This window comes from Gymnoscopelus microlampas (assembly GCF_963454915.1).
Source record: "Gymnoscopelus microlampas genome assembly, chromosome: 18".
NCBI classification, from domain to species: domain Eukaryota; kingdom Metazoa; phylum Chordata; class Actinopteri; order Myctophiformes; family Myctophidae; genus Gymnoscopelus; species Gymnoscopelus microlampas.
The window spans coordinates 36,322,209-36,337,626 of NC_139955.1; the positions used below are offsets into that span (position 1 = coordinate 36,322,209).

The 15,418-nt window shown below is 45.5% G+C and overlaps 1 protein-coding gene across 1 annotated transcript; it reads right to left on the bottom strand.

Moving 5' to 3' along the window:
* Positions 1-440: 440 nt before the first annotated feature.
* vimr2 (vimentin-related 2) lies at positions 441-15,328 on the bottom strand. The gene is made up of 10 exons (XM_084041514.1): positions 15,031-15,328; positions 13,356-13,500; positions 12,250-12,408; positions 10,522-10,641; positions 8,392-8,487; positions 7,495-7,626; positions 4,263-4,391; positions 2,551-2,661; positions 2,286-2,410; positions 441-901 (listed from the first exon to the last, which is right to left on the bottom strand). Exons 1-10 carry the CDS (start codon positions 15,138-15,140, stop codon positions 859-861), a joined length of 1,170 nt encoding a protein of 389 aa, XP_083897640.1. The 5' UTR covers positions 15,141-15,328; the 3' UTR covers positions 441-858.
* Between the last annotated feature and the right edge of the window lie 90 nt (positions 15,329-15,418).

Genomic DNA, 15,418 nt, shown 5'->3' on the forward strand with positions numbered 1-15,418 from the left:
AGCAGAATTAATAACACAACCGTATCTTTTAAAGCCATCCAGGTGCGCATTCTGTTGAAACAGCTTCATGAACCATTTGCAAACTAAACATGCTGCAAGTACACATGACCAGTTTGACTGCCAATTATGTGTAAAGAAAACATGAATACATGACTTCATGCACTATTTGACTGTAAAAGCTAAACAAAGTTGGTCTGCCTTGACTGGCTGAGAGCATCTTATCAGCGAGTGGAGAGGGCAGAGGTTAAGTGCTGGTGATCGGACTTCATTTGACTGATGGGTGAGGGGGTATCAGGAACAGAATGATTTTACGGAGCCACGCGCTGGGGAGTTTTTTCCTCTATCTGAGTGTGTGTGTGTGTGTGTGTGTGTGTGTGTGTGTGTGTGTGTGTGTGTGTGTGTGTGTGTGTGTGTGTGTGTGTGTGTGTGTGTGTGTGTGTGTGTGTGTGTGTGTGTGTGTGTGTGTGTGTGTGTGTGTGTGTGTGTGTGTGTGTCACTTAAGAAACTGTCCTCTCCTTAAACTCCTAGATCACAGACACACACACGCACACGCACGCACACATCTAGTATGAATACACACTCATGGCATTACCATCCCCCAGCCTATTTTAGACAGTTCCATCTTTCTTGTAGTCTGGGGGTCATCTGCCAGCGACCTGTTATCAATGGCCTTGCCCGGGCCCCCAGACGGCATTAATCTCTCACGAGAAGTTTACATCTGTGCTCAAATTGCGGTCGGGGTGCTTTAACCTTCATCCCATACGTCCGAACTAGGTCTGGTTTTTTAGCCGTTGTGCGTCTGCTCCTGATCGGTGTGGGGGAGTCTGTCCGTTCTCCAGTCAGTCCATCTGTCTCCAGTCACAGGCCACACAGCCTCGCCTCCTCTTCCTCCACCAGACCCCTGAGAGACAGAAGTAGACAAAACACAACTTGGAGATGACCTGTTTAATGTATAGAAACACATTGAGGGGAAGCGCACACAGGATGGCAGTGACAGTGATCACCAGTTGCCTCTTTTCGGTGTGCAGAAGACATCTGTACAGGGCATGTTCCTTAGCTGTTTGCAGCTCAGTTCATGAACAGAACAACCTCAGAACAGACTGAATTATACTTAATTACAGAACAAAAGGCTCACATCAACACATGAAGTCCATTTGGACTGCATCTGCTCAAAACCACAATGGGAATCTTCCACAGGCAATGTGCCACTCAGGACCGGCAGTCTAGGGTCGTTACTCGTTAGTGTCTGTTCTGCAGTCAGCATCAACAGCTTCCATGTTCATTTCTTATTCATGGTTTTAATCATGGAAGACAAAACACGGTAAATAAAAAGTAAGGATTGAGTGAAAACAACACTTGGCACAGACTTCCGTGCACCTTAAATGTCTGTTGGGTAAAAAGTGGGTTTTAAAACGAATGCGGTGGTGTGTGTGTGTGTGTGTGTGTGTGTGTGTGTGTGTGTGTGTGTGTGTGTGTGTGTGTGTGTGTGTGTGTGTGTGTGTGTGTGTGTGTGTGTGTGTGTGTGTGTGTGTGTGTGTGTGTGTGTGTGTGTGGAGTGACTTTAACAGGCTGGTGTAGAAAGGAACTGGCAGTGACCCAGTGCTCCGCTCTGACAATGTGAGATCCTCTTTGCCCATTCTAATGAGGCTTTGTGTGGGGCTGGCCTCTTCCTGAACGCAGGCCTACAAGGCATGATGGAAGGGCTAACCGCTAGGATGGGTGGGGGTCTGTAGGGGGGATCTGTGGCAGGAGGATAGGACCGCCGACGTGCGTCACTCTATATATCAGCATAGCAGATGGTGAAGCATCCTGAACGGAAGGAGGCCATGACATAAATGTCTTGAAGGACGCATATACAGGAAATTGCATCACACTCTGTTTGTGGGTTGGGGAACTGCTTTGACCTTAGTTGGTCAATGATGTCAGCTCTTTCTTTATCAGGGATATCCAGGTGATGTTATGTCAGGTCACACTCAGATAATACTGGACAGGATATAATCAAAATCATGTGGTTTCTGGAGGACCATCAGTGGCGTTCAACCCCAGAGGCAACTTTGTGCATCACAGAGTGTAAACAAAAACAATAGGCTTTTACTTAATTTCAGCTCAGCAAAGTAACAGAATATCGATTATAGAATCTTCCCTATCAAAGTTAATGCTGTTTGCTCCATAAAATGTTTCTCTGAGACTACCACAATTGATGTGACATTTCTGAGCAATTGCCAGTAAAGTTTGCAATGGAATAGCAAATAATCTTTGACCCAGAACTTGACCCAGAATCTAACCTGTAGGCAGCAATTTCAATGTCTCTGGCCATCTTCTCATTTAGCAGTTCCTTGTAGTCCTCACACTGCTCCTGCATCTGGGATTGGAAGTCAGCCTCCTGGTGCCTCATCTCCTCTAAGGTACACTGAAGAACACACACACACACACACACACACAAAGGGAGGGAGAGAGAGGGAGGGGGGACAAGATTAGAATAGAACTCCTTCCGACCATCACAGCTGTGATTAAAGGTGCGTGGGCGATAGTCACAGTTTATCGCCTTACCTCCAGATCGTCAATCTCCTCCAGGTACGCTGTTTTCTTCATCTCCACCTCCTCCTCCATCTCCTCATTGCACTTCTCAAGTTCAGCGAGCTCCTTCTCCAGCTCTGCACTCTGCAGACGTTCATTCATAACATGTCCAAATACACAGAAAAACACACACATAAGCCGTCCCAATAAAACGGAACGGCAGAGATAAACCGATAGATCATGCTCCTTCTCACAACAAACTCGCACCCCCCCACAATCCCAATGTCTGAGGCACTGTCTCCCACTGTGGGTAATTACAGCAATCACAGAAGTTCAACAATTAGCTGTCACAGCCAGATGGGGATGGAAGGCGGGCTTGCTCGTCTTTCAGCTCAGATCAGAGGGGAGGAGGAGGAAGAGGATGAGGAGGGGGGGGGGGTTACTACTCACAGGCTGATGATGACTTTACAACCTGGCCATCTCACTTACTCACACACACACACACACACACACACACTCTCTTCTACCCCGGCATGATAAGTGAGGCCTGGCCTCTTGCATGTGCGTGTGTGTGTGTGTGTGTACGCTCAGGCAAGTATGGATGTTGCCAGTGAGCTGCTCTATTATATACATCTCTGCGTCAGGCCTGATTTCATCACAATCTGTTTGTTTGGCCATGTTGTGTCTCAGCGAGAAACTGGACCTGAGGCATTCATCACAAGCACAGAGAGATAGGGGGGAGAGAGAGAGAGAGACAGAGAGAGACAGCGAGAGAGAGAGAGAGAGAGGAAACAGAGCAGATCAAGCCCTCCTGTCCATCCGTCAGGGCTTGGAGTTGAACAGAACGAGGGTTCGTGTGCAGCATATATGGGGGCGCTGCCTGCAAGAGCTCAGCTGTGGTTACGGAGGGCACTGTTTATTTAAAGAGTCGGAGGCAGTGCTACGACCGCAGTTAATGAGAACCAAACCACCACGTTTGTCATGGACCAGGGCAAGGTGTCGGCTGCGGTCTGACCGCTGATGGATCACCTGGCGACGGAGGTGAACTGTGAGCAGTTACTTACTATTAGTGCAGAGTCACCAGGCGAGTGCATACGAGTGGCAGCTGTTGTGGTTCGCCCCTCAATTGATCTCTTACTCTTAGCGGGCCTACTACAGAGCCTACATTTTTGCTCCAGGAAGCGACTCTCTTATGACCATTTTTCTCTTATCGCAAAAAAAAAGCACACAGTTGAAAGGTGGCAGCTGACGGGAGTATTTTCATTCTTCCACTTGGGGAGGAAGTCTTCAGAGTGTGGCACTTTAAGAAGTTTATGATGAAAGCGGGGGGAGCTCTCTGCACTGTGGAAGACTGTCCTTTAATAACGGAGGCAATAAATCCCAGTTTGATCCAAAGCAGAACCCTTCACGTGTCCTGCTGATGTGTCCAACAGAGTAAACACAACGGTCAGCAGGATCCCCCACACTCTGTTGGTCTACTGTCACTCAGTGGCCCCCCTATATCCCTTCCCTCAGCTTTCTGTGGGAAACCATTCATTCTCGCCATTACATCTGATTTAGTAGCTGGCGGCCGACGCGGAGCGCATTGCGGGTTCCGAGCCTGAGAATGTTTTAAGTAAGTACAGTTACAGAAGGAGATGGATGGCTGAGCGGTTAGCCGTGGAAAGATTTCAAATGACAGGTGAAGGAAGTGTGGAAAAACGCAGTTAGAAAAAATAAAACCAATATAAGGGGAGGCCGCTCACCAGCTTCTTCAGTTCATTGGGGTCTGTCATCTGGCGCAAATCTTTGGCATTGACCTTTGACCCCGCCGCTTCCAACTGTTTTAATTCTCCATCGATGGGAACCACTGCTGATGAGGATCCGCATTCATCCTGGAAAAAACATTGAAAGGCATTTGCATCTACAATAAACATTCACAGTCGCACTGGGAAATGCACGAGAGTGTTTGTTCTAAGATGTGAAGTGCATCTCGAAGCACAATCAGAGACATTCATGACTCAGCCCCTCCCACAGTCTGATCTTGAAACAGCCGTCCCTCCTTGTGCCCACCATATCCCTGATTAGAGGGAACAAATGACACAGCAAATAAGCGCCATGAGGGTCCACAGGTGTGTGGGAGCCAGCCAGCCATTACCATTACCATTCAACCCTGATGGCAATCATTTTAGCACTGAGACAATTGCACCTTGTAATGGAGGCAGGCGCAGATCTGTGACCAGCTGGCAGGGGAGGGAGATGGAGGTGGTTGGGGAAAGGGAAGAGTGGAGGTGGGCGTGGGGAGGTAAGTGGAAGAGAGAACGCCAATTGCTGGAGGGGGATTGGGGGAAATAAGAGATGAGGTCAATTTTGAGTCATTTACCACTCCCAAAAGAATGCATTGTGGCTGCAGATAGCACCATGATTTGCGCATCACTTGCATGAACGGCTTAAGTTTTCCGAAAGATATTGTGCTAATGATATGAGAGAGCAACACCATCATCCATAAAGTTTCGCAGCTTAAGTGCACTTTGCCCTTGATTTCCATGTGAATGCAATTATGTGGAAAAGCATAATGGTGGCTTTTGCACCACACTATATATTATAGTGTGCTGTCTTTGACTGTCACAGAGGAGTTTGTGGAGCTGGTGGTGAGGCGTTATGTAGGCCTAGCAAATGCCTGAAAAGGAACAATGCCAGTGTAGCAATCATTATGGTTAATTTTATTTGTGCCAATGGACTGAACCACTGGTAATTTGATGCTCTTTTGCCTAAAATTATAATTTTCCACAGCATATCCTGAAACACTGAAGTCTGCTGGTTGAGAAGAATGTTTCTTTTAATTAGGCTACATCTGGAAATTGGACTATTCATGAAAGACATTGTTTTCACAGACAGTGCTTGAATTGGGCCAGTACCAGTTTTGCTTACTTTTGCCCGCCTGAGCAGCCCTATTGGCTATTACTTATAAGTACATCACATACCACCACTTACTGCTGAATCTAGGTACGGTGTTGTGAAGCCCAGCTATTTCCTAAGCAATTTCAACTGTCACAAAGTTGGATTCAGTGCTTAACCATGACATACGAGACCAAAAAAGTACAAAATAAGTGGCAGCGATAATAAACAGAGTAGCAATGTCCACGCGTTAAGCTCATCCTATCCTATATTAAAATTGGCTTTAGGGAGGATTGGCTGGCCGGCCTCTGACGTTACGCTCATGTCACCATGACTCAGCCATAAACATATAAGGAGTTCCCAATGCAGCTACGCCCAAGTATGGACTGTGTTGTCTAACCTCATGGCATCAGGTGCAAATAAATCACTAAGGGGGGCATGCGCATATACATGGGCATATACTGATGACATCAGGGATCTCCATATATGGGCATGAAGGGACATGGACTGACAGATACAGAGATCTCCATATATGGGCATAAAAGGGACAAGGACTGACAGACACAGAGATCTTCATATATAGGCATTTCAGACGGATTGGCGCTGCGACGTAGGTGAGCGAACTCTAGATGTTCGGGCCGCGTAACAAAAAAAAAGTGTGCACTCCTTTTGTGAATTCACCCCTCAAGTTAAATGAACACTGGATTTTGCTGTGCAGGACCCCTTGTGAAGGAGCCTTAGGGGGGCTCACACACAACCAGTGGTGCTGAGGAGCCTGGGAAGGCGGCCAGCGGTCTGATTGCTGCCCTGACCTCTGAATGGGGCAGACTTCCTCAGCTCAGAGAGGGTCAGACCCACCGGAGCTACAATCTGACCCCAGCACCTCCTCACTTGTAACACACACACACACACACACACACACACACACACACACACACACACACACACACACACACACACACACACACACACACACACACACACACACACACACACACACACACACACACACACACACACACACACACACACACACAAGCTGTTCTGTTCTGGCCCAGAACAGCACCTTAGGTTCTCAAGTTCTACCCAGTTGTTGTGTTAAGAGGGAAAGAAAACAAGTGGGACTGTCCCTTTGCGCAGCGTAAAAACTCTGATTTACGTCAGGACGTGACCAAACGTGTCAGAAGGAGCGATGGGGGTGACGTGGTGAAAGTAGGAAGCATTAACCAGCCACTGGGAGGACAGGAGGGTGGCGGCTGGTCTCTTGTTGGTACGGGTGCATGTGTTTGTGCAGACATACATGTGTAAAATGGTAAATTATGTTTAAGGCTTGGTGTTTTATGTTGCACTGCAAGTGGCTGAGAGGGAACAGTATTTCATATTCTTTATGTATGTAAGTGCAAAGGGCAATTGACAAATAAAGTGATTCTCTTGATGGTGTATTTATATAGCCCTGGTCCAGAGCGTTAGTGAGTTCTCTCCAACTCACAAACGCTCTGGACCAGGGCTAGTATTTATATATATCGTCTTTCTCCAAAGTCATTTCTTTCTACAATTTCAATGTGCATTGCATTCATCCAACCAGCCGTGCAAGGCACCAACCTGCTCTTCGGGAGCAGTTGGGGATTCAGTGTCTTGCTGAAGGACACTACGACACAAAGCCAGAGGGATCCGGGTATCGAGCCGGGGCTAGAACGGAGAACCTTCAATTCTAAGATGGCTACTGTAACTCCAACCGTGTGTGAGCCAGCAGGTGCTACCAGATTCTTATATCATCACTGTCAGGCAGATACCTTCTATCTCCATATTTCATCTTAAAAATATTTTTCATAAATGAATGCCTTAATTTATACTTTGTCATATGACAGTGTCATATAAACAGTAGCCAATCTACACGGTCACAAATATTATAAATAATTGACCAATGAAAAGTTATTAATAATAACTTGTGTGACTAAATAATAATTACAGTGGACCCACTGGAACACAGGTTATTCTTTCCATTTCCTGGAGAGTAACGGTTTTGGACATACAGTACAAGGATTCTGCCCAACAGCGGCGATATGTGTCTGTTTTCTCCTATAGTGTGCTGTGCCGTACCTCCAGGCACTCTGCCAGCTGGCAGTAGTATTCCTTTATGGCCAGGGCTTGTGTGATGTCAGGGCTGCAGAATTCTGTACCCGCCAATGCTAACGCTGTCCCTTCAACCGGGTCCGTCAAATCCTCCACTTCCTACACACAAAAATACATACACATTCAAATAAATACAAACACAGACAGTCACACACATACTGTATACAGTATATATAATGTATAGTCTACTATATAGTCTATGTATATTCTCAAGTTCATCCACTAAAAGAATCATTATCATCAGCGCAGCAAAGATTTACTGTAAGGGGAATGTAATGGCCACCAATTTGCCTAAGGCAATACACTGTTTTGGACGTGCTGATAATAACAGCAGTTAATAAAACAAAGGGGACTCCTGTGTTCGGTCGGTGTTCACGTTTCCCGCACAGAGAGTTATCGAGTTATCGTGTCCCAGAGGGACTGTGTTAAACACCAGGCAGCCCGGCGGCCTTCTCCAGCAGAAAACACAGCGTGATGGAGTTGCCTCCATTTCCTCTCTCTGCCTTCATGCTTCCTCAGTATGACTGAGGCTGGGACGTGTCTGTCATCCCCCTGGTGAGGCAGGGAATACAGTAGAAGATGGGGAGGGGTCTGTGTGTGTGTGTTTGAACTGAACCCTCTGATGCAACTACTGTAGGATGCTTGTACCGTGTTCCAATCTTCCCCCAGTATCACTGTTGCTCCTGGCAACAGGGACACTTGCAAGGTGACTGAGGGTCACAGACCACAGCTGTGCTGTCACCTCAGGACCGGGCATTAGTCCAACACTCCTGATTGGCCTAAGTGCTGCATCTCGAGTCAATTAAAGGCTATAAACTCTTCATTACTTACATCATACTGTAGCTATCGTGTTCTGGTTCTCACCGTTGCGTGTTGGGCCTCCATGTTTGCCAGCTGCCCTTCATAGATTTCCACTTGCTCTCTCAGGGCCAGACAGTCTGCTGTCACTGCATCCACTTCCTATGTGGTGAACAGAGAGTTGAGTCTGTCACGAACAACAAGTTCTCTAAAATAAACCAAATCAAGCTCTGTTGAACTGACTCGGTTCAATCGAACCATGACTAACTAATACAAATGTGCAAATGTTTAAAAATAAATAAATAATGCATTTAACATTCGATTCCTCCTGTGTGTGCGTGTGTGTGTGTGTGTGTGTGTGTGTGTGTGTGTGTGTGTGTGTGTGTGTGTGTGTGTGTGTGTGTGTGTGTGTGTGTGTGTGTGTGTGTGTGTGTGTGTGTGTGTGTGTGTGTGTGAGCGCGTGTGTGCTGGTCAAGTTACACAGTACCGATTCGATGGAGCATGCCAACATCCACCACTGTGCAACACTGCCAGTACCAGGCCCAGTGCAGCGTGGGCACTTGAGCACATCGACAGGATGAGGAGAACAATAGAGACCCACCTTAAGTACCACCATCAGTACCAGCACAACCACCGCAATGCAGAGGAAGGGGGAGGAGGAGGAGGAGGAGGAAGAGCAGGAAGATGCAAAGGAGGCTGGCTAGGGCTAATTAGAGACAAAAGATGTGTCCAGCAATCCATTCGCCGGCAGGGGTTCTAAAGCTCATATAGTCTTTTTAAGTGGCTGATTAATTGGCGACAAATTAAATTACTGCATTTACATTTGATTGGTCACAAAAATGGAGGAGGGGGGAGGGGGGGAGTAGATAGGGCTTCTGAAACGTACTTTGGCGGCAGGAGCTCCTGATGGATGGCAGGGGGCGAGGTAGCTAGCCTTGTGTCTCGGTTCAAACATGAGCGAGCACTTGCAGAGACTGGCGTGCTCCACCGCATGCTGTGCACTGACAACAAATCCCCTGCTCTCCCCCCACGGCATGTCATCATGCCTTCTGTTTGGAATCTCGAGTTTGATTCAGGGGCCAATGTCAGATCCAGCCCCTTCACATTGTTTTGTTGGCTCGACTAGACCAATGTTAGCACAGAATCCTTCAAAAGCAAACATCCACTAACAATTTACTGAAAAAATATCCTGTGCCTATACAGGAGTTGGTGTTAGATTGTGTAAAGAAGTGACTGGGAACACCACAGGGTTGCTATTGGCAGGAATAAAGCATCAGACAATAATACCAATGATAAGTCGATGGAGCCTCATTTGCTGGACACCAACAAAGCCGTCCATCCCTTGTTTCATCCCTAGCCAGTGTTAGTCTATCACCATGTTGAGTGATCAGCAAGCATGCTTCTTTCATAGAAGAACTACGGGGTAGCATCCTCTCCTCTTCCCCCCATCCCCCTGGCTAATTCCCACCAAGCTTTGCAACCTTCCAGGCAGCTGCTTCCTATTCAGAAACTCAGCCCTCTGCCAGCCAGCACATTACTGTCTGCGTTACATCTGTAAGGGGGAAATTAAAGCCTACATGACTCAATGAGGAGACATGGAATCAGCTTCCCTCACATCTGGCCATGGCAAGGAGAAGATGGGCTGCAGCATGTGTGTGTGTGTGTGTGTGTGTGTGTGTGTGTGTGTGTGTGTGTGTGTGTGTGTGTGTGTGTGTGTGTGTGTGTGTGTGTGTGTGTGTGTGTGTGTGTGGTGGGGGTCTCAGGTTGCACCGTGGCCACCGGCCCAGACTGTGTGAGTGACGGTGATCAACACCATTTGGGCAGAGCAACAGAGGGAGCAGCTGTATTGTGCTCCACCAGCAGAGCAGAGAGAGAAAGAGAGAGAAAGAGAGAGAGACTGCTGCGGTATGGGAACACTGCCATCTAGTGTCCACAGGACATTATTGCAATTAAGGTGTGCAAGGAGCGTTCTGTGCACAGTATTTGCTCTCACTGGATATACAGTACTGTAGATGGGCACTAACAAACATCTGATCTGGTCCAGTAGAAAGGTTGCAGGTCGACAGGGGACATAGGTAGTATGACTCACTGTCCTATCTGGCTGTGCATGTTGTTATAAAGCAGAGCATTGTACTGTATGTCCTTCTGAATGGAAGCAGTCTTTGTATCAGGAGGCACGCCAGACGCAGGTTTTACCACAGAAACATCCTGCCGTTCCAGGTGAATGAGGGTCTTCTGATTGACAGCTATCTCATGCTCTTGCTGCAGACATTCCAGTTCTTTCTTCAGCTCCTCGGTGTCACACAGGATGTCATCCTGTAGGGACACACAGAATAGACAGTGATGGCCCGCGACAGGTCTGCAGGTTAGACAGCACTGCCGCTGTGACAGCTGACGTGCATCGGTAAGATGCAATGCAAATGTAGCACCATGTCACAGAGAATGAAACGTTCTCAACCTGTGGGTCGTAACTTGGGGGGGAGGGGGGGGGAATTATTTTGGGGGGTCCCCAGGTGACAGTGAAGTGACGGTTTAAGGACTTTTAAGACCTTTTTAATACCTAAAAGGTATATAATTTAGAATTAAGAAATAAAAGAAAAAGACCATTACTGCATCAAAAGTAATCAACAAACTATACTATAAAAACTGGTCAAACATTGGCCAAATTGTCAAATAAAATAAGAAAGAGGCAAATTTATCTAATAAAATATAAAATATGTATCTGTAGAATGAGTCAAACTAAATGTAATGCCTCAACCCCTACATTCCAAACAAGTGTTTATCAGGGTTGGGGGTCCATATTCAAATATGATTATTTTGGGGGGTCACAGCCTGAAAATGTTGAGAACCACAGACTTAGACTAGCTAGATCAGGGGTTTTCAACAAGTGGTCCGTGGACCACTGGTGGTCCGTGAAGGTATTGCATGTGGTCCCTGATCATGCATTTAGTAATGTAGGAAGGTGAAGATTTTTCATTTTATTTTTTATTTTTTTCCACGGAACTGGTGACCTATGATGACGCATCAATGTTGTCAGTTACTTGGAAGTCGGGGGTCAAGAAATTCTACATAAAATGGGAGTTAGAATGTCAAGAAGGGGAAGTGTACCGGTCATCATTATTAGGAAATGTGCCCATATAATCGCATGTGTCTGCTCACTCGTACATAAGATACAAATCAATATATCAGTTTAACATGAGTTTAATGGAACGTTGGATAAAGTAAGAGAACGGAATAAGGGTAAATGTGGGATAGGAAATTGATCAGTGGTTCTCAACCTTTTTTTAAGCTCTGGACCACTCGCATGTTTCAGTTAAATAATGCCTCGGCTTGATATAATTTGTTGCACATAGTATGGTGCAACGAATTAAATCAAGCCCTTAACAGTCATAAGCACTAATCTTAACCCAACACAACAGTGGTCCCCAGGTCAGGTGATGGTCCCTCGTTCACAATCAGTTGAAAACCCCTGAGCTAGATCATCAGAGAGATAAATAGTTAAAATACCTAGACACAGCATAGACCACCAGGCAGAGCCTTAAAAACAACTTTAACCATGGCATCGCTATTTTGGGCAAATTTTCATTACTCATCGTATGACGATAAAGTATGAAGTATAGAGCTTAAGAGGTTACGTGTAACCAAACGTATGTATGTATGTATTTGGCCATGGACCCGCATCTGAAAAGATTTTGTGCCAGGGAAGGGACCCCCATAAGAGAAGACTGGTGTTAAACATTTTCAAAATTATTCCAAATGTTTCAACATTTTTTAAACACACCATTTTTGAATACCGGTAGCCAAAGTATAAAATAGGGTTAAAGCTGTTTAACAGATTTTGCTGATATATTATTAATCCATTTTGCTGGGGACCCCCTTGAACCCCCTCAAGGACCCCACTTTGAGAAGCAGTGTTGTACTCACTCTCTCCCTCTGCAGTCTCACCACCACGGCATCCAGGCTGTAGTCAGTCACAGCCACGGTGGTGGTGGTAGTGGAAGAAACCTGCTGGCTGTTCTGCTGGTCCTCTAGGTCCATGATCTTGCATTCCAGAGACTCATTCTCCAACTCAAAACAACGTGCCTGCAGGACAGAGAGAGAGACTGCTAAAAACAACTGAAACACATGATGGATGCACAACATCATTCCCCTACACCAGACAACACAAGTAACAAAAATTGGGAAAGGTGCCATAGTCCAATTCTGTTAGAATGCTGTTTGCTGCCCTCCAAGGGTAAAAGACTGCTGAAGGGCTCACCTTAGTACACTGTGACGTGTAAGCAACACAGCTGCAGCTGATAAACTTGCTTTAAGTGATAGATTTAGGTAGGTTTTGTTAAAAGGCTCTATATCCTGATAGTAATCATTGCTATAAAGTGTTTGTTCAGTAACAAAGCAAAGTTTGTTGTTTACCCAGGGTGTCGGACTAAGTACGAAACTTGTTTCCAGCCGGACCCTGCATGGAAGCCTTGCTCAAGGGCTATTCAGCGGTGATTCATGATTGATGTGATGAATTGGGGAATCGAACTAGGGACCTTCCGGTATCAAGGCCGCCCCTCTAACCACTAGGCCACCGCTGCCTCCCTGTCTCTCCAGCTCTTTAATAAACAGAAAACACATTTTCAGATGGGTCACCAATTCCGTCCAATCAGAAGAGAGAACCCATTTATCAGCTTCCATTTCCAATTTACCAATTTAGTCTGCTAATTTATTTTGTTTCATCACTTCCAATTTCACTTGTTTATCTGCAGGAGTTCTCTTTCTTGATTGGATCAAGTGGGTATCCCGTCCTGGAAATGTATTTTCTGTTTATTGAAAAGCTGGACAGATGGGGAGACCACTGTTACTGTACAAAGATTCTATATTCTATAGCCTCTTTTTCACAATATCAGAATAGCATGTTTTTACCCTTCTGTAGTTTTTAACCATTAGAGGGCAGCAAACTAACAAAATAGACTATGGTTTCAGTCAATCAGTCTCTGAAATAGTTCAATTGGACCAGTAGATGTCTTGGTCTTTTCCAGCCTTACCAGTTCAATAAGTCTGGCCAGGCGGTCATTGAGGGTAGCGATGATGGTGCGCTCCTGGGCAAAGCGGCTCAGACCCTCCTTATTGATTGCCTTGGCAGCTACAAAGTCTAGCTTGTCACAGTCACAATGATCAGCAGCTGCACTCCTGTGAGAGGGACAGTGTACAAAGGACTGACCTGATGTTGCACAAACATTTTATACTTTGTAGTACGACAATGTTACGTGCCGAAAATAGCCGATATACAAGCTCACAGCTTGTAGATCTGCCATTTTTCTTTTTGCCCAAAGAGGCGCCATTTTGAAAGTGGTTAATCCTCCCTCATCAAGAATTTATATAAATGATGCACACACATACAGACAGACGGGTGACAAAATTAAAGGAAAAACCAACATAAAATGTCTTTAGTAAGGTGTTGGGCCACCACAAGTTGCCATAACAGCTTCAGTGTGGCTTGGCATGAACTTGAGAAGTCTATTGGAGGAATGGAACACCTTTCTAACAAAAGATATTCTTTCAGTTGGTGTTTTGATGATGGTGTTGTTGAAAAGTGCTGTCTGTCTAACACAGCAGTCCGAAATCTCCTATAGGTGTGAGATTGGGTTGAGATCTGGTGACTTCAGGGGGCCATGGCTATGATTCACATAATGTTTATACTCAACAAACCAAGACTCAATGACACCTCGTGCCTGTGGATGAGGGGCATTGTCATCCTGGAAGAGACTATTCTCATCAGGATAGAAATATTTAATTATGGGATAACGGTGAACAAGGTAACTTTCGTGGCAGGAATCCAAAGGTTACTCACTTACAGAGCATGAATGTGAGGTTAATTCCTTAATTGCATCATGCAGTCCACATGTATGGAAGCAAATGCATTTGTCATGTTTCTCCATTCTCAGTTATTTAAGTATTTCTTTTAATTTGTCACCCATCTGTAAATACAAGCATACAGTGACATGCAAATTTGGATGGTCACATTTTAGCAATGCAAACTAAACAAGGAGAGTCAGAATAAACACTACTGTAGGCTACGTCCTGGCTTCCTCTAGTGAATGCTTTGCCCCTCCCATATCATGTCAGTGTAAATTAACACTGTTGAAGATGATGACATCACCACATGCAGAAAAGGCATTCGTCATCTTTCTTCAAACATTCCGTTGCACCAAACAGGGTAGTTACACCGCCCTGAACACACAAGAACCAATCCCATGACAGAATACAACTACATACAATAATACTATGCATAAGATGAAGAGTAATATAATTATGTAATATTCTGTTTAGTTTAGCTGTATACATATGTATCACATGTCCTGCAAAAGCAAATCTCCCCATTTAAACATTGTTACTACAGACATAAGCCCTATGTTATACAATTTGTTATTGAAAATAGTGAAAATAGCAATCCACAAGCTGACAATTCGTCGCATTCGACTTGCATCATTCAAAACATGTAGTGAACTTGTAGATCTGCTACTTTCAAAAATATTTGACATTTTTATTTTGAAAACTTTTTAAATATATTGGTTTAAAGTGGTTAAACTGTACTGAGTAATCATTCCAAAACCTGAATGTAGTACCATATACCAAATCAACCCCATTTTGCATAGTGACAAGTCTAACCCAAATCTGGTCCCAAGTCTCGGCTTGTCCATTACAGAGAATCATACCGACCTGGTGGAGGCGCGGTACTGCCCTGCACACTGCATGCTGGACCCCCCATTTTGGCTCCACTGGGCTTCCTCAAACAGCTTGCGGTATGAAGACACTCTCAGCATGGCCATGGCTTTGGGAAGGGTACAGGTTAACGTTGAGAACAACAGGCAAATGGTGACAGCGGTTCTAAGCTGGGGTTCTTATACTTGCAGGAGACGGAAATGTTGCACTGAGGTGACAGATATTTCATAGGACATCACTGGGACCAACTATAGGACCCAGCATCAGTCAATAAGGATTTGTCACATGGGTGGGGACTGAGCCATAACAACCATGTTGTGTTTTCCCTACATTGTGCCTTCTTCAGAGCCTGCAAACAGGGTGTGCTCACTGACTGGGCTTCTGT

Excerpts from the sequence above, each read along its gene's own strand:
- vimr2 (XM_084041514.1), bottom strand. The coding sequence starts at position 15,140 with ATGGCCATGCTGAGAGTGTCTTCATACCGCAAGCTGTTTGAGGAAGCC. Across the intron at positions 13,501-15,030 it reads CAGTACCGCGCCTCCACCAG|GAGTGCAGCTGCTGATCATT; the intron begins GTCGGTATGATT and ends TCCCTCTCACAG. Across the intron at positions 12,409-13,355 it reads TGGCCAGACTTATTGAACTG|GCACGTTGTTTTGAGTTGGA; the intron begins GTAAGGCTGGAA and ends TCTGTCCTGCAG.